At 51.2% G+C, this 24,586-nt stretch overlaps 2 protein-coding genes across 4 annotated transcripts in view; one reads left to right on the top strand and one right to left on the bottom strand.

The window, feature by feature from the left end:
• The window catches only part of LOC111148473 (protein O-mannosyltransferase 2), a 41,899-nt gene extending 32,228 nt beyond the window's left edge, over nucleotides 1-9,671 (bottom strand). The window contains exons 1-2 of the mRNA XM_022505038.1: nucleotides 9,146-9,671; nucleotides 2,262-2,346 (exon numbers count right to left, since the gene is read on the bottom strand). Coding sequence (XP_022360746.1) covers nucleotides 2,262-2,346; nucleotides 9,146-9,603 — 543 coding nt within the window. The 5' untranslated portion in view covers nucleotides 9,604-9,671. The remainder of the gene's footprint in view (nucleotides 1-2,261; nucleotides 2,347-9,145) is intronic.
• A 67-nt stretch (nucleotides 9,672-9,738) lies between these two features.
• Nucleotides 9,739-22,880, top strand: LOC111148474 (glutathione S-transferase zeta 1). 3 transcript variants are annotated; one of them, XM_022505040.1, is made up of 9 exons: nucleotides 9,745-9,889; nucleotides 13,213-13,264; nucleotides 15,032-15,099; nucleotides 15,603-15,683; nucleotides 16,019-16,144; nucleotides 17,275-17,353; nucleotides 17,905-17,957; nucleotides 18,411-18,460; nucleotides 19,271-22,880. In XM_022505040.1, exons 1-9 carry the CDS (start codon nucleotides 9,875-9,877, stop codon nucleotides 19,395-19,397), a joined length of 651 nt encoding a protein of 216 aa, XP_022360748.1. In that variant the 5' UTR covers nucleotides 9,745-9,874; the 3' UTR covers nucleotides 19,398-22,880. The 3 variants fall into 3 exon arrangements, with proteins under 3 accessions (XP_022360749.1, XP_022360748.1, XP_022360747.1); XM_022505039.1 differs by lacking the exon at nucleotides 9,745-9,889 and adding an exon at nucleotides 12,522-12,929; XM_022505041.1 differs by lacking the exon at nucleotides 16,019-16,144 and having other exon boundaries at nucleotides 9,739-9,889.
• The last annotated feature ends 1,706 nt before the right edge of the window (nucleotides 22,881-24,586 follow it).

Raw genomic sequence — 24,586 nt, 5'->3', positions numbered from 1 at the left:
GAACAACTTTAGTTTGGTCCTATTTGTATATAAGTTGTTCATGTGCACATCTATAAATATACTCATGTATCAGTAAAAAGAATTTCTTTTTTTTAAAGATTTTATTTATTTATTTGTCAGGGAGAGAGGGTGCACAAGTGGGGGGAGGGGCAGAGGAAGAAGCAGGCTCTGCACTGAGCAAAGAGCTCAATGTGGGACTCGATCCCAGGACCCTGGGATCACAACCAAAGGCAGATGCTTAACCAACTGAGCCACCTAGGCAACCTGCATAAAGAATTTCTAAGAAAATTTATATAAGAAACTAATAGAAATGTGGGGAGAAGTAGATCTTGACCTTTTACTTCCTTCTGTGTTAATCAAATGTTTCACTCTATGCAGGCATTTCTATTTCCTCCAGGGCTGGGGGCCGGCAGGGAGGGACAGCTAGCAGGCTCAGTACTGCAGGAGAAAACATCCCATTCACAGCTTCAAGGGGCTTTTGATTCTTTGACTGGCTTGGCCTTAGAACCTAGGAAAGCTACTCTGTTCATCACTCTCTCTCAACCAGGTAGAGCACAGGACCACCGGGGGATAAGTTGGGGGGGCAGACGGACCGAACTCCCCAGGGGCAGCCTTATAAAGAAGCCTCACATTTCCCCCTACCCACAGGGACCAGATGGGAGCCAGGGGAGGCTTAAGTAAAAACAAATCAGTCAGTGTTCCACGGGCATGTCTTCCCCGTGCCAAGCACTAGGGGACTCCAAACACAGACAGGCCGTCCGCACCTGAAACCCTGGGCTGGGTTCCCCTAGGGGAAAAAAAAGACATCTCCTCCACCAGGGGGGCTGGTTCCCCAGCTAGCCCAGTGCAAACACTCAACACATTCTATTGCTTATTCCTACAGTAGCTAACAGATACCATCTAAGTGGCGGGACAAGGCAAGTATCATGAAGCAGTGTGCTGTAACAGTTGAAAGTAGACGTTAAACCAGCCAGAAACTTGACTCTGTCACTTAGCCAGCTTTCTTCCCTATGGCAAACTTCTTTTCCTCTCTGTGCCCCAGTTTCCCCATTGGCAAAATGGGGATACAACAGTACCTACTTCATAGGTTAGTCTGAGAGAGAAGATAATCACCAAAAGTGACTGGAACAAAGTTTTCAATTGCTCTGATTTTTATTCCTATTATCTTATAAAGGAGAAAGGAATAGGCATAATATTTTCCACTCCAGCTCTGGGCTCAGAGCGAATTTTGAAATAGGTCACTATCCCACCTCCTTCTCCACCCCTCTCTGGTCTCTACCCAATGCTCTCGTACCCCTAAGCCCACCTGTCCCATATCACCACCCCTGCCTCCCATGACCTCTGCCTTTATCCCCAAGTGCTCCCTGCTCCAGGATCATGCCCCCACTTTGTAACGGACCAAATATTGCCTCTTGGTGCTAAAGATCTCAGCCTCCAGTTCGGAAGAAAGGGCTGATCCATGAGCCTTCTCAGAGGTCATTCTTTTTAGAGGAGTAAAATGAATTCTCACTGTGGGATTTCTAATTGTAAAACATGTGAGAGGTACAGGTCAAACAATGTGCCTGTTGGGAGTGGGGGAGGAAAAGGAGTTTTGCTCTCCTGTCGACAATGAGCTCCTCTCAGCAATCTGCTTTATGCAGTGTACTCCTTCTCTCCATTGTTTACTTCTCTGAACTGAGGTGAAATTCATATACTATGAGACTCACCATTTTAAAGTGTACAGCTCAGTGGTTTCTAGTATATTCCCAAGGTTGTACCACCATCACCTCTACCTAATTCCAGAACACTTCATCACTCCAGAAGAGATTCCCTAACCATTTGCAATCAGTCGCTAACCCCCCTTCCCCACCAGAACGTGGCCACACTACTAATCTAGTTTCTGCTTCTATGGATTTGCCTATTCTAGACATTTCATATAAATAGAATCATATACTATTGTGGCCTTTATGTCTAACATCTTTCACCTAGCATTATGTTTACAAGACTCAGCCACGTTGTAGCATGTATCAACACTTCATTCCCTTTTTATGGCTGAATATTCCATCATATAGATATGCCATATTTTGTATATCAATCCATTGGTTGATGGACTCCCTCTCCATTTCTGGGCCCAGAGAACTCCTCAAAACATCAAAGATTTTCCACAGAAGCAGCTGGCCTGGAATGTCAGGGATTTCTTTCCACAAGCCCAAGATTCAAATCCAAAATTGAGGTTTCACTCCCACCCTTCGAAGAGAGCTGTCAGTCACCACATTGCTCACCTTTCCCAGAGGTGGGTGCACATCAAAGAAAAAGGTGCGGTTGATATAATAGCTTCCCATTTTTCCAAAGTGAGTCTCATCCCAACTAAGGGAAAAACAGAAAGAGAAATGAGAATTTTAAAATTATCATACAACCTGGGGTGCCTAGGTTGCTCAGTCCATTAAGCATCTGCCTTCTGCGCAGGTCATGATCCCGGAGTCCTGGGATCCAGCCCCACATAGGACTCCCTGCTTCAATTGGCTTGTTCCTCTCCGTCTGCCCCTCCCCTCACTTCTACCCGCACACTCTCTCTCTTTCTCTGTTTCTCTCTCTCGTTCTCTCAAATAAATGAAATCTTAAAAATAAATAAATAAATTATCATGCAATCCAAATAACCATAATAAAGCATGGTTAAAATAAAAGGCTATGGGGGCGCCTGAGTAGCTCAGTCGGTTAGGCCACTGCCTTCAGCTCAGGTCATGATTCCAGGGTCCTGGGATTGAGGCCCACATCAGGCTCCTTGCTCAGCGGGGAGCCAGCTTCTCTCTCTGCCTCTGCCTGCCTCTCTGCCTGCTTGTACTTTCTCTCTCTTTCTCTCTCTCTGATGAATAAATAAATAAAATCTTTAAAAAAAAAATCAAAGACTATGGGATACCTGGGTGGCTCAGTCGGTTAAGTGTCTGCCTTCAGCTCAGTTCACAATCTCAAGAGTCCTGGGATCAAGCCCTGGGTCAAGCTTTGGGCTCAGTGGGGAGATTATTTCCTCCAAAAAACCAAAGAGTAGGGGTGCCTGGGTAGCTCAGTCATTAAGCATCTGCCTTCAGCTCAGGTCATGATTCCAGGGTCCTGGGATCAAGCCCTGCATCAGGCTCCCTGCTCAGCGGGAAGCCTGCTTCTCCTTCTCCCACTCCCCCTGCTTGTGTTCCCTCTCTGGTTGGCTGTCTCTCTCTCTCTCTCTCTCTCTCTGTCAAATAAATAAATACTTACACACACACACACACACACACACAGAGAGACTATAAGTTTCAAGCAATTAATGAGAAAATTTAGATTAAAAAATCATTGACACATTAGGGCATCTGGCTGGCTCAGTTGGTAGATTATGCAACTCTTGATCCTGGGGTCATGAGCCTTTTTTTTTTTTTTTTAAAGATTTTATTTATTTGTATATTTGAGAGAGAGTACACGTACGCATGCAAGCTGAGGGAAGGACTGAGGGAGAGGCAGAGGGAGAGAGAGAATCCTCAAGCAGACTCCCACTGAGAGTAGAACCCCACATGTGGCTCGATCTCACAACCCTGGCATCATGACCTGAGTCAAAACCAAGAGTCCCATACTTAATCAACTGAGCCACCCAAGAGGTCATGAGTTTGAGCCCCACACTGGAGATAGAGTTTACTTAAAAATAAAAATTTTTTTTACACAAGTGATTTGAGGAAGCAAGATATCAGGCTGATTATTTTTGTTATTTTTTAAAGATTTTAATTATTTATTGGTCAGAGAGAGAAAGAGGGAGAGGGAGCACAAGCAGGGGGAGCAGCAGGCAGAGGGAGAAGCAGGCTCCCAGCAGAGCAAAGAGCCCAATGCAGCACTCCATCCCAGGACTCTGGGATCACAACCTGAGCTAAAAGCAGATGCTTAACCAACTGAGCCACCCAAGTGTCCCCATCACACAGATTGTTAATCTTCATTTAGACAGATGAGAAAAGTTAGCAAATATTTACCAACCAGTTATAAATTTGAGCAAAATCTCTACTTATTCTGTAGCTTGAGTTTCTATTTATTTTAAAAGACCAGAGTTTTTCTATAATACAGAAAGTTTTGTAGTAAGAGTTGTTTTCCAAGTCTGTTACCTTCTGACCCTGAGACTACTTTTGCTGCTAGGAAATAGACTACTATTGCTATTACAAACTACACCATGGGCTACTGATTAGTAATGGCCTACAAACTATGGTTGTCACAGGAGTCTAATCTTGCTCATTAACTTTTTGATAATTAACCTGCTGAACCTGAACTCACTGAGCTTATTATAATGAACTAACCAGTATATAAAAATTGAGTTAAGAGCCTATCTATTAGTTATTCTCATTGCATAAATTGTTTTGCATGTAGATAAGTGATTCTAATACATTAGATTTTAAACACAATGCAAAAATCTTGTTCTTCCACACAACCATATAAACCTTTTCGCATCCTACACAAAGACTGAAGGGCAGCAGCCCAGTTATCCTGTATGGCCTGGCCATTCTGTCAGTTCCTCTCCGCAGCCCAGAAAAGCAGGTGCTTTCTAGTGACCAGCCATTCCCAGGTCAGCTTTCATAAGCAACTATTACCAACCTCCAATGTAAGGAGCTAACCATGCTTTTCCCCAAAATGTAGGGTTCTTTTTTTTTTTCCCTTTAACTTAGTGGGTCCAATAGATAGGCAGAAAAGTAAATCTACTTCTGAATCTGCTATCTGCTAAACATTCTGCTTAGCAGGGATTGAGGACAGTGGTATGGTGATGTCAAAGAGAGAAATAACTTGCAAGCGTGTGACCAAACTGATTTGCAGAAAGAGAAATCAGTCTCAGCTCCACCACTTACTGACAGCACAACCCGCCAAAGTCAGTCACCCTCTCTGGATCCCGGTTCTTATCTACACAACGAAGACAACAGAAATATTTGCCATGTCCCCCTCACAGGGAAGCATTAGAACTCAATTCAAAAGACATATGTGAAAGAACTCTGTAGACTATAAAGTCCCACACATTTAAATCATCCCAACTGGACATTATGTAAACTGTACCAACTCTTGTGGTCAGTTTTGAGGTCTGTTTGGAAACATGAGATTTTTTACTTCAAAATTTTCCCAAGTAAAACTAGTAGTAACATTCATATTTCTTCTCACTTTTATTGTGTTTGTGTTGGGAGAGACCATCCTCCCCGGTTCTCTCTTGTTCCTATAGACCTTGCAAGGTATGCCAAGGACGTCCTGGCCACTCCTTCCTCGGGCCATTTCTCAGGGGTATGTTTGCAGAAAACAACCTTGAGGGAAGAGTTAGCACCTCCCTCTGGGACAGACAGCATTCTCATTTACTGCTTGTTATAAAACAGTGGATTCCCCAAGCTCAGTATCCCTCAGCTCCGATACAACCTGCTCCTTGTGCAGGCAGTCACTCAGACCCATGGCATCACATGGGACTTCGGGGGCAAGAGGAACGGATGCCCGCGGGCCGCCGTGCACCCTGCTTGCTGTGCCCTGAGAAATGAAGTTCTTTGTCTCCGACTCTGTACTTTGCCATCTGCTGGCACCCATAAAACAATGACAGGCTAACTCACGAGTTTGCAAGATGGATAAAACAAAATCCCAGACCCTGACAGTCCATGGTCACAAGCATAGGATGTGAGACATAGGTTTCTGTAAGAGAAAGGACAATGAGTGGGGGATGGAATCTGGTAAGTGAATGCCCTTGCCCGAGTGGTGGGCAAGGAAGATAGAGAGAGTGTCCCACTGTCCTACCTATTAATGAGGCTGAATGGACAAAGAAACTGTTTGAATGCTGCCTTGGTTACTGCTCACTCTCTTCTGGGAAAAATAAGGAGATGTAATCATGACCATGGGGCAGCAAGCCTAGCAGCCCCAGCCAAAAGGCAATATGGATGTGGCTACTAAATCAAGGAGTCTCCAAAGTTTACAAAAATTGGTGCTAGCAGGAAGGACCTTGCTATTCAACACAGAATTTTGGGCAAAATGAAAACACTGAAAAGTCCTGGGGTGAGCTGTGTGCTCAAGACAAAAGTAAACGTGCCTTGCTTAGTCACTCACAGCCACTCTCTCCCTCTGTGTCCCATGATCTCTCCGCCTCTACCACAACCTCAGCTGTGTTAAAAGGAGTAAGATGATTAAGGGTGGGGCCAAGGTTTCCCAGTCCCTAAAGGGGACTGAAGGCCACACACATGCATCCTAGGATGCTGGGGAACTCCAGAGAAAAGAGGGACTCAAACTCAGGGCAGGGGTCCACATCTCCAGCTCACTCAATCCCATGGCAAGGAGAGAGACAATCTGCTAGACACAGGGGTTACCAGATGTGCTAGGGACTACAGGGAGAGCCCTAGCAGTGTGTACAGGGGCTGAAAGAAAAGAGCCCTTAAGCCCAGGGGCTCACCATAGAAGTACACTGACACACGGAAGTACACTGAAAAGGCGTGCCAAGCTTATGTAGGGGCTAAAGGAAAGAAAAAAGCTTCCTCCCACTACCTGCATCCAGCACTCCACACTCTCCACTGGAGAACAGCATAATCTCTGGATGGCTGCCATTGTAGTTACTAATGCAGGCCTATTAGACTCATAAGTTCAAGGGGGAAAAAGCACCCAAATTCAACTGATAGGTTTGAGCCAGCTCCTAGTGGGGAAGGGAAGGTAAAATGACCTTGTAGGTAGGGCCCTTGTACTACTATAGTGGCTCCCACTGTGGAATGTATACTGACAAAGAGGATTATCCCATTCATGGACTGCCATGTGGTCCAGGAGGAATACTATCGATTCCAAGAAGAGAAAGGGAAATCACAGCCTTGAAGACATAATGGCAGTTGGAGCCAAGAAAGGCCATTCTTCAGGATAACAGCACCATCTGCTGGACGCAGGTACCAAGCACACACTTTTTAAAAGCACAGCTATCAACCTACTACTAAGCTTTTACTGAAATTGAGCGCCTAACGGCCTTAGGATTCTTTGGCTTGATATTGCCACCTTGGGGTGAGTCGACTTGGAATATAAGGCTAACAAAAGGCTCAATAAGACTTGATGGTGAAATGGAAGTGATCTAGCTGGCCTGGCCCTAGAGGCATCCTGACTTTATAAGAGGAGGTGGGAGGTCCCACTTTGAGAGAAACTATCTTCCATTCCACTACCGAAAGCAAAACCACTAGCTCAGTGGAGCCTTGATGCACAGAGGTTTCCTCTCAAGGCTTGTGCCTTGTTCATGGATAGCGTTCATTGGGCAGCAGCAACCATCCAGTCCCAGTGACAACTCTGGAAGGCCAACTGCAATAAGGGTTGATGGGTACAATGGGCTCAACACCCTTGCCTTGCACAATATTCCCGAGAAACAGACAAGTTCTATTTTTATTGGCTCTTGGGCTTTTGCCATTAGTCTATCTTCTGGTGTGCCACCTAGAGGACTATATACTGAGAAATTTAAATCACCCCTCTTTAGAGCCAAGAATTGTGGCAATACAGTCATGGCTGCCTGTCAGTGGGACAATCTGGATCACTCGTATGGACGCCCACAGCAAGGATCAGGATTCTGTTAAGACTGACTGAAATCAAGCTGCAGATCAAGCCTGTACCAAACAGACTACTGCCATTGTCACCAGGATTCATCAATGCTCCACATGAGGAAACACATCTACCATCATGGACTGGGCATGAAGTAAAGGGCTATATGTTTCTGAAGCAGAAGCCATCACTGCATTGTGCTGACTTGTGACTCCTGCCAAAAGTTGGCCAATTCATCCTGCAATAAAGGAGGCCACAATGGGGGCATTGGCCCTGCCTGCTCCAAGGAAACTGACTGTATTAGGATTTTGTATCCCTCTCTGGGCTATCATTGGCACTTCACTGCTACTGACACTTTTTCAGGTTAACGTGCTGATGCTGTTCCAGTCCAACCATCTAACTCCACATATGTTACTGCAGTACTTGAAACTAAACTATGTCATTCCAAACCATCTAAGTCTGACAATAGCGTACCTTTTTTTTTTTTTTTGCAATGGCCACAAAATAATGAGCCAACAGTCAGTCGAAGTATCTGATGGCATTCCACACTCCCTACCCTCCAAACGCATTTGATATTGTTGAGCACAGAACAATCTTCTCAAAATGATTTCTGACTCTACTTCCCTGACCTCCTCCTGGTTCACACACCTTGGTAAAGCAGTTTTGTCACCTAATGCAGTCATCACCAGAAAGGGTTCATCTCCTCTTGGACGAAAGAGGTGGAGGGTTATATAAACCCATATTTTGAAAATTTTAGATTCTTCCTGGACCATACCTGGACATGATTTGTCTTTCTTTCCCCCTAACAACTGCTGATCAGCGGGGTGGAGGAGGGAGGGAAGATTCAAACTTAATCCAGTATGTTGATATTCATGCTGCCTCCTGCCCTGTGAGTAATGAGTCCTTTGTCTCTGACCCAGGAGTCTCATATCTTCTGCCAGCATTCATGAAACAATAACAAACGAATTTATTCACTTCCAAGTAGGACAGCCCAGGTAGTTTGTTAGCTGGCTTGCTTTTTGGTCAAGGAGTTCCGTTTTTAACATCCCCTACACTAACCTTCTAGTCAGGGATACTGACAAAACATGTTATCACTTGTTGGCTAAACAAATAAACCATTTTCAGATTGCGCTAAACTTTTCCTCCTTCTAGCTGGAGACTTTTTTTACTCTTATCTCATAAAATCTAAGTCCTACAAAATAAAATCTTTAAGAAAACAAGTCTCTCCTCACAAGATGACCCCAGACCTGCTTCCTGAGACCCCTGCCACCATCTCTGGACACACAAATTGTCCCTGCTCCCAAGGATGATTTTCACCTCCCCTGATGCCTGGAAATCCTGCAGATTAGGAACTAAGGCCTTAGGAAATTCTGTACGAAGAATTTCCAATTCTCCTTGGAAGGTCAAAGCCACAGTCTGAGAATCCTCGGATCCTAAGGAATCCTAATGCCACCCACGGGAGCAAAAATGACTCCTCTCACATAAACTGCACCTGGCCAAAGCAACCTGTTTCTACCTGTTTCTCCAGCGCAGCCCCGCCCCTCCCCCTGTGATTCCCGCCCCCTCCGTGCCCCCGGGCCAATCAGAGGGTGCATCGTTCCCACCCCGTTGCCATGGGACCCGCCGAGTCCCTCCTGTCACTCACCAGATGTGCGGCGGCTCGTCCAGACGGTGGAAGCGGGTGGCGAAGGACAGCAGCGTCACCAGGGCCAGCAGGGCCCACCGGCCAGCTGCCTCGAAGCGCCGCGAGCCCCGAGCAGGCCGTTTGGGGCTCCGCGCTGCAGGCTCGGCAGCCACGTCCGGGCCCACAGCCCTAGTAACCTGGGGCCCACAGCGGCCCCGCCGGGGACGCAGCTCAGACCCTGCGGGGCCTCCGCCCACCGCCGGCGGCATCCTGCCTCTCCTCAGGATCGCCCTCCGGCTCGCCGACACGCTCGATCTTGCGAGCCGCCCCGCCAAGAACTCACTCAGAGGCACCTCGGGGTGCCCTGGGAAATGTAGTTCCCTGCGCCGGCAGCGGGCCCCGGGGCCCCGGCCTCTGGGCTGCGAGGGGAGCGCGGTCGCCGTCCGGGCCGCTAGGAGGCGGCTGGTGGCGCAGAGCATGACGGATCGCCCGGGCCCGGCGGGCCGGCCGGAGAGGAAACGGGCTCAAGGAACTGCAACTCCCAGCAGCTTCGGGAGGGGGGGCGTGGCGGCAGGGCGGGGCGACCCAGACGGGACCGTAAAGATCATTCTAGCCCAACCCCTCGCTTTACCACGACGGAAGCGCTGGTTCTGACGTGTCGGGGCCTCACTGGGCCTCAGTACGGGACCAGTCGGAGAGTCCCAGGCGCGAAGTCTCCCGGCCTGGAAGAAGGGTGGCCGGAGCTGCGAGATGCAAGCCGGGAAGGTCTGTGCCACACATCCGGGGATAGGGGCGCCACTGAGAATGAGAAACCCTGAGGGGCGGGGGTCAAAGGTGCGCCGCTCGCCCCCTTCCTACGGCTTCCACAACGCACAACTCCCGGCATGCAGAGCGCCTCGCGGGCTCTGCTCTGCGCCTGCGCGCTGCCCGCTTCCAGCTGCTCGCTGGGGCTTGTAGTCCAGGGAGGTTGGGGCTGCGGGCGGCTCACGCTCTTGGGAGTGTGCGGGGCGCTGTGGAGTCGCTGTACTCTCGCGCTTCACCTGTCTCTCACTGTCCCTTCTGCCGGGCTTTCCAGACGTCGTCCCTTGCCTCCCTCTTCCTTACATCCCGCGTGCTGTTTCCTGGCCAGTCGGCCCGACGGGTTCTGTTAGCGTAGGGCCTTCCCGGGTGGTTTGCACTTTGAGAGAGCTCTTGGGGTTGGGGGGTGGGGAGGCAGTAGCACTTTAAGTCCTCTCCATCACCTGGGGAGTTTCCCTGGGGTCATCTTTGGGGGAAGGGACCCAAGAATCTGCATGCTTAATAAGCGCCCCCATGAACGTTTTGAAGTCTTTTTTTTTTTTTTTTTTTTTTTTTTTTTGAAAGAGAGATCACAAGTAGGCAGAGAGGCAGGCAGAGAGAGAGGGGGAAGCAGACTCCCCGTTCAGCAGAGAGCCCGATGTGGGGCTCGACCCCAGGACCCTGAGATCATGACCTGAGCTGAAGGCAGAGGCTTAACCCACTGAGCCACCCAGGCGCCCCCGTTTTGAAGTCTTATTCTAGTTTGAGAACCACCAAGGTGGCAGGCACACTGGGTGGAATTAGCATCACCTTAATAATGCATAGCTCTCCCACTCCCAAATGGGATTTTAGGAGTCTTTCTCTCAAAACGATGAGTGAGGGGCGCCTGGGTGGCTCAGTGGGTTAAGCCGCTGCCTTGGGCTCAGGTCATGATCTCAGGGTCCTGGGATCGAGTCCCACATCGGGCTCTCTGCTCAGCGGGAAGCCTGCTTCCTCCTCTCTCTCTCTCTGCCTGCCTCTCCGTCTACTTGTGATCTCTGTCAAATAAATAAATAAAATCTTTAAAAAAACGATGAGTGAGAAATGGTTTTAAAATAAAATCTGCTAGAGTGGTCAGAATCCATATTTGAATTGGAAATGAAGTTCCTCTAAGAGTGGTAATGAGATGAATATTTTACTTGGGCTTTAAAACAAGTGCAAAAAGGATCGCGGGATAGTTGATATAGTTATCACTGGTAAGAGGAAGAGCAGAAGGTGCTCGATGGTCCATAAGCAGGAAACTGGAGAGCAGTGGCATTCACAGTGACTCTGTGGTCACCCTCAGTACAGGTCAAGATGGAACATTTAGTATTCGGTAAGGCATTTCTCCAGGGATTCCAGGCTAATGTCTGAGGCTCTCCAGTGGTCCCATCCCTCACCAGCAGTCCCGGCCAAATGGCCCCAAGGGCCCTTCCAGCCTGATCAGACAAGGACAGGGATGTACCTTGGAGTAGGGTACATCTAATTTTGGCCTCCTAACTCCTCCCCTTATAAAGACACCTGCTGTCTATCACCTGCTCTCCGAACCAGGACCATCTTTACTTTCCCCACAAAAGTGTCTCCAGTACAGGCTGGAACTTCCAGACCTGGAAACCAACCTGGAAGGGCCTAGGTTTCCACAGTGCCCTTGCCCACCTAGAAGATGAATTGGTAGTTCAGGGATGGTAAAGCAGGGTCACAGAGCAGTTTGATGTGCTGAGGGGTGCAGAAGGCAGAGGGAACTTGAGTGAAATATCTGTAGTGAGAGGGATGGTAGACAGGGGTGATCTAGAAGTTCTGCTGTGTTCTCTCTCCCTCATCATATGGATACACCTACGTCTTCCCAAAGATGCATGAGAGCTAATTACTGATAACTCCATCCTGGGCCCTGCTTTGAAATGCTGATCACTCAAGAAGCACCGGGAAGTTTAATGTTGAGTCTCTTAAACTTCAGATCAGAGATCACACACTCAGCCTCCTCCAGTGCCGCAAGGTAACAAAAATGAAAGAAGAGGGCCAGGTAGGGCACAGGGCAGATCAGAGAGGGCATGCCATGACTGAAAGAGGCTGTTAATTGTCTCCTATCAGTTGTTGCTACTCAGGAACCCAAGACCACTGTCTCTGCCTTTGTAAGAAAAAACAAATAGGATTTGTATATGAAACATCCTGATTTGTTGATGTTGGCAACCAACTGAAACATTTTTTTTAAAAGATTTTATTTATTTATTTGACAGACAGAGAGATCACGAGTAGGCAGAGAGGCAGATAGAGAGAGAAAGAGGAGGAAACAGGCTCTCAGAGAGCCTGATGCGGGGCTCGATCCCAGAACCCTGGGATCATGACCTGAGCTGAAGGCAGAGGCTTTAACCCACTGAGCCATCCAGGCACCCCCTACTGAAACATTTTTAAGTACACGTACACCACACAGAACACTGTGGGCTGTCCTCTTGTGACCTTGGCTTTGGAGTCAATGGGCTTATCCCCTCAGCTATTTTTATGAGATCAGCTGAGAACCTAGAGGGCTGGTGGGTGGTGAGCTGAAAGAGAGGGTCACCAAAGCGTCAAAAAACTAGAATTCCTGGTCTTTCTGTCACTGCTGGAAGGAATTCAGCTATCATTTTAAGGCAACCCTTTGTTTTACGGATGAGGGAGAAAAGACTAGGGATTAAGGAGGCAGGGATCTGCCCAAGGTCATGCAGAGCGGGTTCCTGCCTTGGGATCAGACCCCAGGTACACCAGCTCTCAGCCCAGAGCACCACGTGAACTGCTGCTTCCAAACCAGGACACCAAACCTGGTTCCATCAGGAACAGAAAAAGCTTCCCACAGGTTGAAAAGAGTCGCCCTTTCTGACCACAAAGTTTTCCCGAAGCCTGTCTCACCCAGCTTCCCCATTGGCTCATGGGATCCCACCCCCTTCAGGGTTCCTCCCCCTGCTCTGCAAGTTCTGGGAGAGGGGCCATTCCCTGAGAGGCCAAGGGTCACCACAACACCATGACTGAGTCTAACAAGGTAAGGAGGGCACTTGCAGGCTGGCTGCCCCTTTGGGGGCCCCTTGGACTTCAGGGATGCATGACTGGACAGTTTGGAGCTGAGGAACCCCCCATAACTCCCAAGGCCTCTGACCCAGAGAGCTCTGAGTCTTCCTGAGGTGCGGAAGGAGGCCTGGTGGGATGGGAAGAAACCACTGGCTTGGAGCCCCCTGGCTGAGGGCTGTTGCCGCCCCAGTAGGCCCTAGGGGCAGAGAACCCCATGAGCACGGGTTAATGTGCATCCTTATCCTGTCTCTCCTCAGCCCATCCTCTACTCCTATTTCCGGAGCTCCTGCTCATGGAGAGTTCGAATCGGTAAGAGCCCAGCCTCCACCAAGAGCCTCGGTGGGAGGGGATGGGGGTAGAGAGAGCCCTGAGCAACAAGCTGGCAGGGAACAGAGGTCTGTTCTGTTAGGTCACCTCTGCCTAGGAAGTCCAACAGGAGGAGAGTGGGGGGAGCAGGAAGGGTGGTTGTTTCTTCCTTCTCCCACACTGCTTTCCAAAGCCACTTAGCAACCACGCTTAAAGCAGGTTCACAAAACCCAGAGGTGCTTGGTAACTGGCAGGGAACAGCTGGCCTTCCTCAGTTCTTATCTCATTTCATCTGGCACATTAAACAACTGGTCTGTGTCAACCCCGGAGGCTTCATGGAAGTGGAACTTGGGGCCCTCCTGTGTAGTCCCAGCTTGACCCTGCCCTCCCTCAGCTTAACACAGCCCTTGGCGAAGATCATTGGCATCGCTCATACTGGGGGAAAACCGTGCCGAGTGTTTTTATGTACATGATTCCTAGGGTGTCAGCGGCACCCTAGGAGGGAGACATCATTATTGTCCCCATTGTACAGGTGAGGAAACTGAGGCACAGGGACCTTAAATAACTTGCCCAAGGCTATGTAGCTAGCAAGAGGCCAAGATGGAATTCAAACAGGTGGTCTGACTCCAGAGTCCATGTTCTTAACTCCTGCACCATGCTGCCTGGCAGATGAGGAGACAAAGGCAAAGAGGCTCATTAACTCAGCAAGCTCCTTGTCCCGCACAGCTAGCAAACACGATGCAATCTGAACGCGAGCAGTCTGTCTCCGGGAGTCTGGCCCTCACCGGGCAGCCATCCACCGTGACCCTCCCCCACCCCACCGTCACTTGGTGTCTGCTGGAATCAGTAGGCAAGAGCACTGGGGGGCCAGAGGACACATTTCTCCCACGAAGATACCTCCCCTGTGCCCAGAGCCTCTGCCCTAGCTGGCCAGATGCGAGCCACAGGAGTGCTGTCTCTGCAGGGCTGCCGTGGCTCCCGCCACTTGTCCACAGTGGGGCTGACCAGCGCAGAGGAGGAGCCCCATGTCTCCCAGGCTCTCTTCACACTGTGACACGTCTCCACCTCCTCCCCTCACTCCTCCAAGACCATCATCCCCATGTTTCAGTGCATGTCTGCACACGTACACACACACACAGTCTTCACTTGTTTGACTTGCTTAGGAAAAGGATCGAAGGGCACAGAGAGGAAATCTGGTCACTGGGAGTCACAGCAAATGCCATGAGACCACCACAGAGCCCCGAAGCTCTGCTTGGAGTCAGTAGTCAACAAGTCTGAGGACAGAGAAAACGGATGAGAAAGGGATCCTTCTCTGGCGGGTGTCACCCCTCCCTGTGTGTGTGCTTTGGGGTCACCTGAGCCCCCTTCCTTGGCTCTTGGATGCCTTCCTGAGGCAATAATTGCACGTCTCTGGCAAACAAGTACTATTCCAGGACCTGGAGGGGGCAGAGGTAATTAGGACACCTCCCTGCTGCCCTCCAGGAGCTCCCGGGCTGCCCGGGCACATACCTGGACAGCACCGCCCAGGGACACGGGGACCCCATGGGGGAGTGGAGAGTAAAGCTCTGAGAGTTCAGGGGCAAGAGAGGCAGAGCATCAGAGACCTGGGGCAGGGGAACAGGTGGTGACCTGGGAAGCTAGAGAGACGGGGGAGGCCAAGCTGGGCCTTGATCACCTAGCAGCGTGGAGAAAGACACCTCCCTTGGCAGCTTCATGGAGCCCTTGGAAGTAGAGCCAGAAGCTGTCCCCTGACTCTGCTGTCTCTCGTAGCTCTGGCCTTGAAAAGCATCGACTATGAGACCGTACCTATCAACCTCATAAAGGATCAGGGACAGCAGGTGAGGAGGCTGCCCCCAGGCCACCATGTGGGAGTTAGAAGTCTTGGAGAGGGACCCAGCAGATTTCTGCCCCCCAAGAGGTGAAGCTGCTGGTTCTCCCTGGTGGGACTGGGGGTTGGGGGGGTGAACAGGCTGTGCAGCTCAAGGAGCCATGGGAAAGAGCCCAGGTTCCAGGCCCTATGCCATGGCCTGGTCTCTCAGTGCCTGACCCCAGGTGAGTGGGTCCTTGCCCTATGCTGGGACCCCTGAACGTGCCCTAATGGCCACAGTGTGAGGTACAGGGAAAAACACATAGCTGGGCCATTGGGGTGAATCCTGGAGCTCAGCAGCCACTGGCTTTGGGGATACGGCCTGGATCCCCTAGGCATCTCTCTGGAGCCAGGACCTTCCCCAGGGGAGGAAGGTGCAGGGGGGCTGCAGGCCTCAGGTCTTCCCGTTGGCCTGGTTCTGCTCTAGGCAACTGGGGCCAGGCTGCCTCGCTCATCAGGTCCTTGTCTCCACAGTTCTCTCAAGAATTCCAGGCACTGAATCCCATGAAGCAGGTGCCAACCCTGAAGATCGATGGCATCACCATAAGTCAGTCTGTGAGTGCAGGGCCTGGAGGTCCCTGGCGAGAGCCGCGCCCTTTGAATAAGAGGCCCTCCCAGCTCTGGTTTGCGTGGCCAAGCTCCTAGCCCTTAGCAGGGACACGATAAGTTCTTGTCAGAGGGAGGAAGGTTGCCTGGTTGTTCAGGGAAGTGAAGGGAGACGAGCCTATGGGGAGACAAGTTCTGCAGGATGAGGGTCCAAAAAGAGCTCCTTCCTGGGGAATTTGGGCTTCACGGGCTCCAGCTGAGGTCAAGGAGGAGCTTGCTGGCCCTGTCACTCTGGTCCAGGGTCCGCGTGCCCTCCCCATGCCTCACTGCTCCCCTCCAAACAGCTGGCCATCATCGAGTTCCTGGAGGAAACTCGGCCAACTCCACGCCTCCTGCCACAAGACCCGAAGAAGAGGGCCCAGGTTCGCATGATTTCGGACACCATCGCCAGTGGCATCCAGCCCCTGCAGGTGCGGCTCTGGACTGCACCCCTGCACGCCTCTTGCATGCCTCCCCTCACGCACTTTTACCTTTAGACACATGCCGATTGTGAGGTGCCACGGTGGGGCACCCAGCTTGGGAGTGGGGGTGGCAGGAGGTCGGGAGGGATTCTCAGGGGCGCAGATCTAGCTCATATGGCAGAGGGGCACGGGATCCCAGAAATCAGCTGCCATGCTAGGTTCCCAGCTACATTCTGAGAAGTCCCAGGTTTCCCCTGGACTCATCCGGGGGTGCTCGAGGAGGGGGAGGGGCCATGTGGCAGGGGTGAGGCTGAGCAGCACAGGCTCTGGGCCACCCCCCCATTCCCCGCCTTTAACCAGAAGAGCCTCCCTCTCATCTCTTCTGTATTCTAGATTGGGAGTCTCAAAAGATTTTATTTTTTAACGTTTTCAGTGGTAAAAAAGATAAACAAGTATTCAAGCAGTTCATCTGTTTTAACTCCTGACTTTGCAAATCAGGAGATGGCCCCAGAAAGGTGGAGAGTTTGCAGAGTCATTCAACTAAGTGTGGCAGAGCAAGCCCCAGCTCCCAGGACCCCAGACCGTGCACCAAACTTTCATCCCCGAGTTACCTTGTCTTGTTTAACAAAGGACGTTGGGGCAGACAGACGCCCGTTCTACAGATGAGGAAGCTGAAGTTCAAGTAAAATGGCTCCAGGGCTGCAAGGATGGAACCAGAGCCCAGATCTCCTGCAAGCCAGTCCTGTGCTCCTTTGTCCCAGCCCCGCCCCCATGCCGCACCCTGCTCCCCTCACAAGGAGCCGTGTAAGGGAGATGCTTTGTGTGCCGAGGAGATGGGCCTCAGGTCATGGCCACACACTCAGTGCCACGGCAGCACCCTGTGCCCCCACCTTGCACGTCTCTGCCAGGGCCACAAGCTGCCAGACCACAGGAGCCACTCGAGCAACCTGAGAAGGCAGCTGCTGGGATCCCTCGCTCCCTCCCAGTGCCCCAGTAGGGAGAAGGGGCTCATGGAGCCCAGGAGAGGACAGGCGGAGAGCCAGGGGCGGGTGGGAACGAAGCTGCCCTGACGGACTTGGCTGGGGGTCAGGCCCAGCCTGGCTTCTAAAGCCAATCACCGATTATCCTTGGTTACATAGAACCTGTCTATCCTAAAGCAAGTGGGACAGGAGAACCAGCTGACCTGGGCCCAGAAGGTCATCCACACTGGCTTTAACGGTGAGTCCTTCCTCCTGCAAGCCGCCCTATGACCACTCCAAAATGGCCCCTGTGCCTAGGGCCCAGGGCATCTGACACAGCCTCCCCGACTCTTTGCCCTTGACAATGGCATGGCTGAGGGGAGGGGTGCGGGGCTGAGGAGGTAGTAGGGCTGGGTGTTATCCAGACCTGGCCTCCATCTTGGGCACTTCTGGGAACCTCAGCCACTGAGACCCACAACCCCTTGGAGCTGGCGGTCCACGCTCTGCCTCACTGCCCGCTCCAGCCAGATGAAGGCCAGCAACATGCCGGCACGTCCGTGTGAGAGCTGCCCCCTTGGCCAGTGGCCGGCCTTGTCCCTTCTCGGGGAGGGAATGGCAGCTGGACTTGAGGAGCCCAGGGAAACATTATCTGTCCCCACGTCCCCATGAACTCTGTCCAGATCTGGTTGGCCTATTCCTTCGGTCACGGGCCCCAGCCAGTCCCTCAGAGAGCTGCCCATTTCAAAACTCTGGGGGGCCCAAGGTCCATTCTGTGCCCAGAGTAAGATTCTTCACATGTCCTCCCCACAGCTCTGGAGCAGATCCTGCGGAGCACAGCGGGGAAGTACTGTGTGGGAGATGAGGTAAGCCCTCCCCAGGCCTTCCCGCAGCAGCCGTCTCTCTCCACCCCCAGGGTGGGTGCGGCCGGAGAGCTTCCTGAGGAGGCGTGGGGGGGTGCGGAGAGGGACCAAGATCCGAATTCTGGTTCCAGGGCCCCCTCCCCCATCCTGAGGTGTCTCCTCCCTGCTAGGAGCCCTCCGTAAGTGCCCTGATGGGAGCTTTTAACAAGCACGAGAAGATCCACTGAGACAATCCAAGCTTCTCTGGCCACCCACAGACTTGGCTGTCAGGACAGCTGGAGCCTGGCCTGGGAGAAGCATGGCAGCTCTAGGCACAGACCCAGACAGGCCCGTGAGGGGAAGGAGAGAGAGTTGGGGCTGTGGGGATGGGGCAGAAGAGCCAGAAGCAGACAGGAATGTCAGGGGCTGTGAGTCCAGGCCGTGCATCCTGACGCAACCCCCCCAACCCTCTTGCAGGTGTCCATGGCTGATCTCTGCTTAGTGCCTCAGGTGGCAAACGCTGAAAGGTAAGAGAGAGCCCCGCCTGCCTCCCTCTTTCACCTGGTCCCTGCCCTCCAAATGTCCCGCCTCCTCTCACAGTAAGGCCCCAACTACAGCTACTGGGGAAGCCTCTAACGCAGAGACTCTCCTAGACTGGCCAAGGAGCCCCCTGTGCTGGGCCTTCCCAGCTCCTGTGGCCTGGAAGAGCCCGGTGGAAGAAATCAGTGCAGTGTCCCCCCACCATGCCCACCACCGTCCCTCCGATCCTGTCTAGCCTCTGCTCCTAAGAGGCGGTGGCTTGCCCAGTAGACACCCCTAGAAGAAGCCACCCCAGGAGCCTGCTCCCCCCAAGGTGCCATGTCCCTACCTGGCAGGGAGCTCTCTTCTGCTCGTCCCATCAGCCCTTCAGTGAGGCAGGAGAGAGTACCTCCCTGGAAGGCGTCCAGAAGAGTGCCTCTCCGTTTGGGACATGGTGATGTTCCTACCCACGAAGTGCCCCTGAGAAGCTTCTGACATGGGTGGGGCGGTTATCTGTGCATGTAAATTATGAGCACTGTGCTCTACACATAGTAGGTTCTCGGTGAATAGCCATTGCTTGGAATAGGAACAGTAGCGATAGGGATGCTTGACGGTCCTGCATGAGACCCGCCCATCCCCAGAGCCACCTGTGAATAAGACTCCCATGTGGCCGGGCAACTACCTGGTCCTCAGGTGGTCAGACCCTGGGGCCTCATCCAGCCGCCCCTGTGCCTCCCTCTCTGCTCCAAGGACAGTCTCCCTATGCCCTGGCAGACCCAGTGTGAAGATGGTGTTAGACAGGTGTTTCTCTGCCACAGGTTCAAGGTGGATCTCACTCCCTATCCGACCATCAGCCGCATCAACAAGACACTGCTGGCTTTGGAGGCTTTCCAGGTGTCTCACCCCTGCCGGCAGCCAGACACACCCCCTGAGCTGAGGGCCTAGCTCTCCCAACTGTGCCCCATGGGTGAGGGGGCAGGAGAGGTGCAGGAGCAGAAGCCGGGGTTGCTGAACAGACCTGGAAACAAGTGAGCCCTAAATGGAGAAGCAGGAGACCTGAACTTGAACTTGGACTCTAGCCCTGGATCCGCCTTTCCACTGTACCTCTTTGCACCTCAGTTCCCTCCTCTGTCCAGTGCAGGTAGCGCGGGGGAGAGCATGCTGGGAGGGAGGGAGGTAGGAACATCACCAGTCATCTGCATCATGGGCAATCGTGAAGGTGAGGGGAGAAAGTAGCCTAAGATGCTTGGCGGATGCGCCAGAGAGACGTAAGGGAGCCTGCGTGCTTCTTCCCATCCCCACAGCTGTACCTGACTCCAGAGAATGCCCACTCTGAAATTTGATGATTAAACGGAAGCCCAGGCCTCCAGATTATTCAGTTAAGGCTGAGCTACATTCCAGAAGGTGAACATTCTTCCTGGCTGGAAGCCCCCGGCATTTGGGCCAGGAGAGAAAGAAATCCAAAAGCCTGCCAGAGAGAATCAGACCAGATCCAGAAGAGAACAGATAGAAGCAGCAGGAAAGAAAGCATTCTGTGACCAGCTGAGTTCCCAGGGCTAGAATAGTACCAGTAAGTGGTCCACTGGGGCATGGAGTGGGAAGCGGGGCCTCTCAACCCAGTCCCAGACCGTCAGGAGTCCCAGCATTCTCCAGACCAGTCCCGGAAGTGGGCACTTGGAATAAATCGTCATGCAGTGTCCTGGGAATCGGAGGCAGGCTCCTCCTTGGGCAGCGTGACCCGCCACCACCCAGGCAGGCTCCAGACCCCACCCAGCTAGCAGCTTACCGTGAGGTCCCTTCTGGAAGTGGAACAAGATGACTTTTATGTCCTGTACCTGGGACTTCATTTCCCCTGCATGGCTAAGGCTTGAACAGTGAATTCAGGTAGATGTGTCCGGTTCAGAAGGAAGCCACCACTCTCAGCCACGAGTCCCTTTTCTTCAGCCTGCATCTCAGGGCACCTAGTTTCTCCCATTCTCCCGGGTTCCTTTGTGACCTTTCTTTCCTGAACCTGGTTTCCGGGCTTTAGAATGACCCAAATGGGCCACTCTTGTTCCCGACATGCATTGGTTCTGGCCAATGATGAGCCAGAAAAAAAGTCCAGCACGGTACGTGAGACACCACAATGACAAAGGGAGACTCGGTGGCTCCACTGGCCCTGCCACCATCTTTCCCTCAGCTTACTCCAGACTTGCCCCACTGGGCAAAGCTCCCACATGGGCTTTTTCCAGGAAACTTCGATTCAAGAGACTAATCTCCTCAGCCCAGGGGTCAGGATTTGCACCTGATTTGGACATTTGCAACTGAAGGGGATTAAAGGCCCCATAGGTTTTAAAGACACCAGCTTTGCAGTGACCCCCGGTGGTAACTTCCCCACCTGGGAGCTGGGACATGTGACCTTGTGACTGGGAATGTGGCCCACAGGGCCCTTGCTCTTCTTGAACTCCTGTCCCTCACTTACCCTGGGAAATTTACTTGGCTACGAGGAACTCAGTGTGGTTAGTCTGTCTCCTGTCTGCTTGTCTGTCTTGATCCAAAATACCTTCCGAGAGCTGCCATATTTCAGCCCCAGGTCTCCTCCTGAACACTATCAGAGTATTAACTCGTTTAACCTGGGACTCTATCAACCATCCTAAAATTGGTGGCAAAAGCCTAATGGATTGTAAGGAATTCTAAGTCAGGTAAAGAGGTGATACAGCCTCTGTTGTCAAAACACTAAAGAAACCATCCCTCATCTGTGGCACAAAACTCCCTTTATAATTTTCCTCAACATTCCCATAGTTCTGGTCCTCTAGCCCAGCAGGACTTCTCTGGTGTATGTCAGATAGAAACTGAGAATCAGTTGTGGGTGGATGGAAGGAGGAGAGAACAAATGTGGGGTTTCCTCCGGGCTCAGCAGAGATCCTTGGAGTCCCATTTCTGAGGCTCCCCTTTCTAGCTGCCTTACCCCAGACCCCTCCACCCTCAAACTCAAGACAAACCTGACCTTGCCCCACAAAAAGAGAAATGTGTCCAAGCCAGAGAAACTCATCCCAGGCTCCTCTGAGGTGACGCACCTGGAAAGTGCTGGGTTTCTGCGGGCATCCCACAAGGATTATCCGCACCACTCAGAGGAAGTGACTGAACTTCTGTGACTCTCGGCTGCACTGGCTTTAGGAGGACAGTGGTCCATCCATCTTTTTCTCTCATGATGTTTTCGTAAAGGAGATTTTTGTCTGTTGAAGCCAGAGCCTAAACCTCGGGAGCCTTCCACACAGCTGGCAGCACCACAGGCTGGTGTCAGGACCAGGGCTGGGGTCCACCCTTGCCACCTTCTTCACCCCAACCTAAGGAGAGTGTCTGTGCTCTCCAGGGCCTATGACGACTCTGAGTGTCTCCCGTGGGCTTCAGGGGACCGGGCCTGTGAGGAAGCGATGGGAATTGTGGGCCTGCAAGACAAGGCAGGCCTGGGGAGCCACCAACTCAGGGTGAACTGAGGGGTGGAAAAGGAACGTGGGGACAGAGGTGTTGGGATGTGCAGAGGCTCTGGCCTTGCTGAAGGAGCACAGCTTATGAGAAAGGAGAGTGGTCTGGTTTCGGGGCTTGTGTTTTTGAGTCAGAGTGAGGCTGTCACTCTGTGTGACAGCCTAATGGATTATAAGGGCCCTCTGTGGAGTCCGGGACACCAGCATGGTCAGCTGACCTGTCGTTGAGGGATGTGGAGACCGGAGACTTTGCCGGCTTCAGCCCTCCGCACTGGGAACCCTTCTCCGGGGACCTGTGGCTGGGTGCATGGGAGACAGAAGCCTCTTTATTCCCAGAGGAACTCAGCCGTGCTCCAGGGAATGAGAGAATGCTGCATTTTTAAACCATCTTCCCTGCATGACAGCAGAGCTCCCTTGAGCTCCTCTAGGGCTGCACTCCTGACCCGCGCCCCCCCCCCCATGCCAAGCAGGGTGACTAGCCTTGCTCCCTCAGTGCTTGTTTGATGGAAACCTGTCTTTCCTGTACAGCCATGGCTGGCGACCCCCTCTCTTCCTGGAATGTCTCTCCTCTTTGGGGGCCTTAGAAGATCATGAAGGAGCAAAGATTTCCGTATGGCTCCGAGGCTTAGCAATAATGAGGCTTCTCTAAAGGGCTTTGAAAACCAGCTCTTCTGTGACTTCCTCACATCTGCAACTAAGTGCTTGTTTTCAGGGGTCAGATGTATCTCTCAATTCAAAACTGTCACCTACTTAGGGGATATTTTCCAGTAGGAGCTCCTCTCTACAGGCTGAGTGGGTGGTAAAAGTCAAGTCCTTCATTTCCACCTTAGTTGTGGGGCCTGTGGAGAACAACGGGCAGATCCCTGACTCCGGCTGGTCAGAGGCCCCAGGGAGACCTGACCTGCAGCCACGGGGACAGAGGCCACGGGATGATGGGCAGATGCGGGAGTGGCCTGCTACTGCTTTCCCCTCTACAGAAGTAGGAAGTCCTGGCAAATGCTTTAGAAGGATGAAAACCGGAAGGAGGAGCTGCCAGGAAATACTTGAGGACAAAGAAAAATATACAGGATTTTTTGTTCCAAAGCAAAATACGTATCCATTAAGGAGAGTAGTGAGCTCACTGAACACACTGGTGAACACACACGCTCATAAGGACTCATTATATAGGCTCCTCCGAACTTTTCAACATGACTTAATTAGTTCTCCATTCCAGAATGCCCAGCAGGCATCATTCCACTTCGGGAGAATATGGGAACTAACATGGCTGCTGAGTTTAGCCGAAACCTCATGGGTTAAAGCACATCAGATTGAATCCAATCCCGAGCTATGTCAGGGTCCATGAAATGACAGGAGTGCCCTTCTTTTTTTTTTTTTTTAAGATTTTATTTATTTATTTGAGAGAGAAAACAGGGGGAGGGGCAGAGGGAAAGGGAGAGACAGAGAATCTCAAGCAGCCTCTGAGCTCAGCCCAGACCCGAAGCAGGACTCAGTCTCACGGCCCTGAGATCAGGACCTGAACCAAAATCAAGAGTTGGACGCTTAAAGACTGAGCCACCCAGGTGCCCTGAGAGTAGTACCTTTAAAAGTTAAAAAATAACCTTCAATATGGGGCATCAGGCTGGCTCAGTCAGTGAAGTGTGTAACTCTTGATCTTGGGGTTGTGAGTTCAAGCCCCATGCTGGGTGTAGAGAGTACTTAAAATCTTTAAAAATAAATAACTTTCAGGGGCACCTGGGTGGCTCAGTGGGTTAGAGCCTCTGCCTTCAGCTCAGGTCATGATCCCAGAGTCCTGGGATCAAGCCCCACATCAGGCTCTCTGCTCAGCAGGGAGCCTGCTTCCTCCTTTCTCTCTCTGCCTGCTTCTCTGCCTACTTGTGATCTCCGTCTGTCAAATAAATAAATAAATAAAATCTTTAATAAATAAATAAATAACTTTCAGCATGTTATGTGTTAGCGGAGACATATTACATTCAGCACACCCAAACATAACTCATGAAGACCCCTAGCTCCATGTAGTCTGGAGCTTTCTACTGGTTGTGCTATAGTATGGTAGGCAGATTATATTCATTTAATTCATAATTATTTCCAATCTCTTCCTCCTTTATACATCAGCCTCTGAACTATGTTGCAAGGGAAGGCAGAGAAAGATCTAACAGGCTTGGGGTAGAAGCACACATACAACTGAAGAGAAGATTTCAATGGTACCCTTCCTGGTCAGATTAGGAGATTTTCTCATTTTGTAATAAACCCAAGTGATGTGCACAGGCAACATTTTAAGAGATGTCTAAGACATCTTAGGGTGTTATTTCTGAAATGAAAATAATATCACCCAGACTGTGTTCATGATTAACCTGGTGTCCACTATACTAGTTCCAAACTTGAACACAGAAAGTTAATTGGAAAATGAACATCACTGGAAACCAGACACCAATTAAACACTATAATGTTCCATTTACCAATCATTGCTCTAAACCCACTTTTTCTGCCACTGGGCCAAACTTAGTTCCCAGTATGTAGTACTCTGCCATGAATGTAAACACAGTTGAAAGATCAGTCATTAATCTCATTCTCAGTTTTTTTCTTAATTGTTAATTTTTCTTGAATTTTTATACATTATCTATATTGTAATCAATAGATTACAGAATAATTCATATAGATTTATAGAATATC

The sequence above is a fragment of the Enhydra lutris genome, unplaced genomic scaffold (genome assembly GCF_002288905.1).
Source record: "Enhydra lutris kenyoni isolate GAN:26980312 unplaced genomic scaffold, ASM228890v2 scaffoldscaffold20, whole genome shotgun sequence".
In the NCBI taxonomy this organism is placed as follows: Eukaryota; Metazoa; Chordata; class Mammalia; order Carnivora; family Mustelidae; genus Enhydra; species Enhydra lutris.
This window is presented reverse-complemented; position numbering and strand designations above follow the sequence as displayed.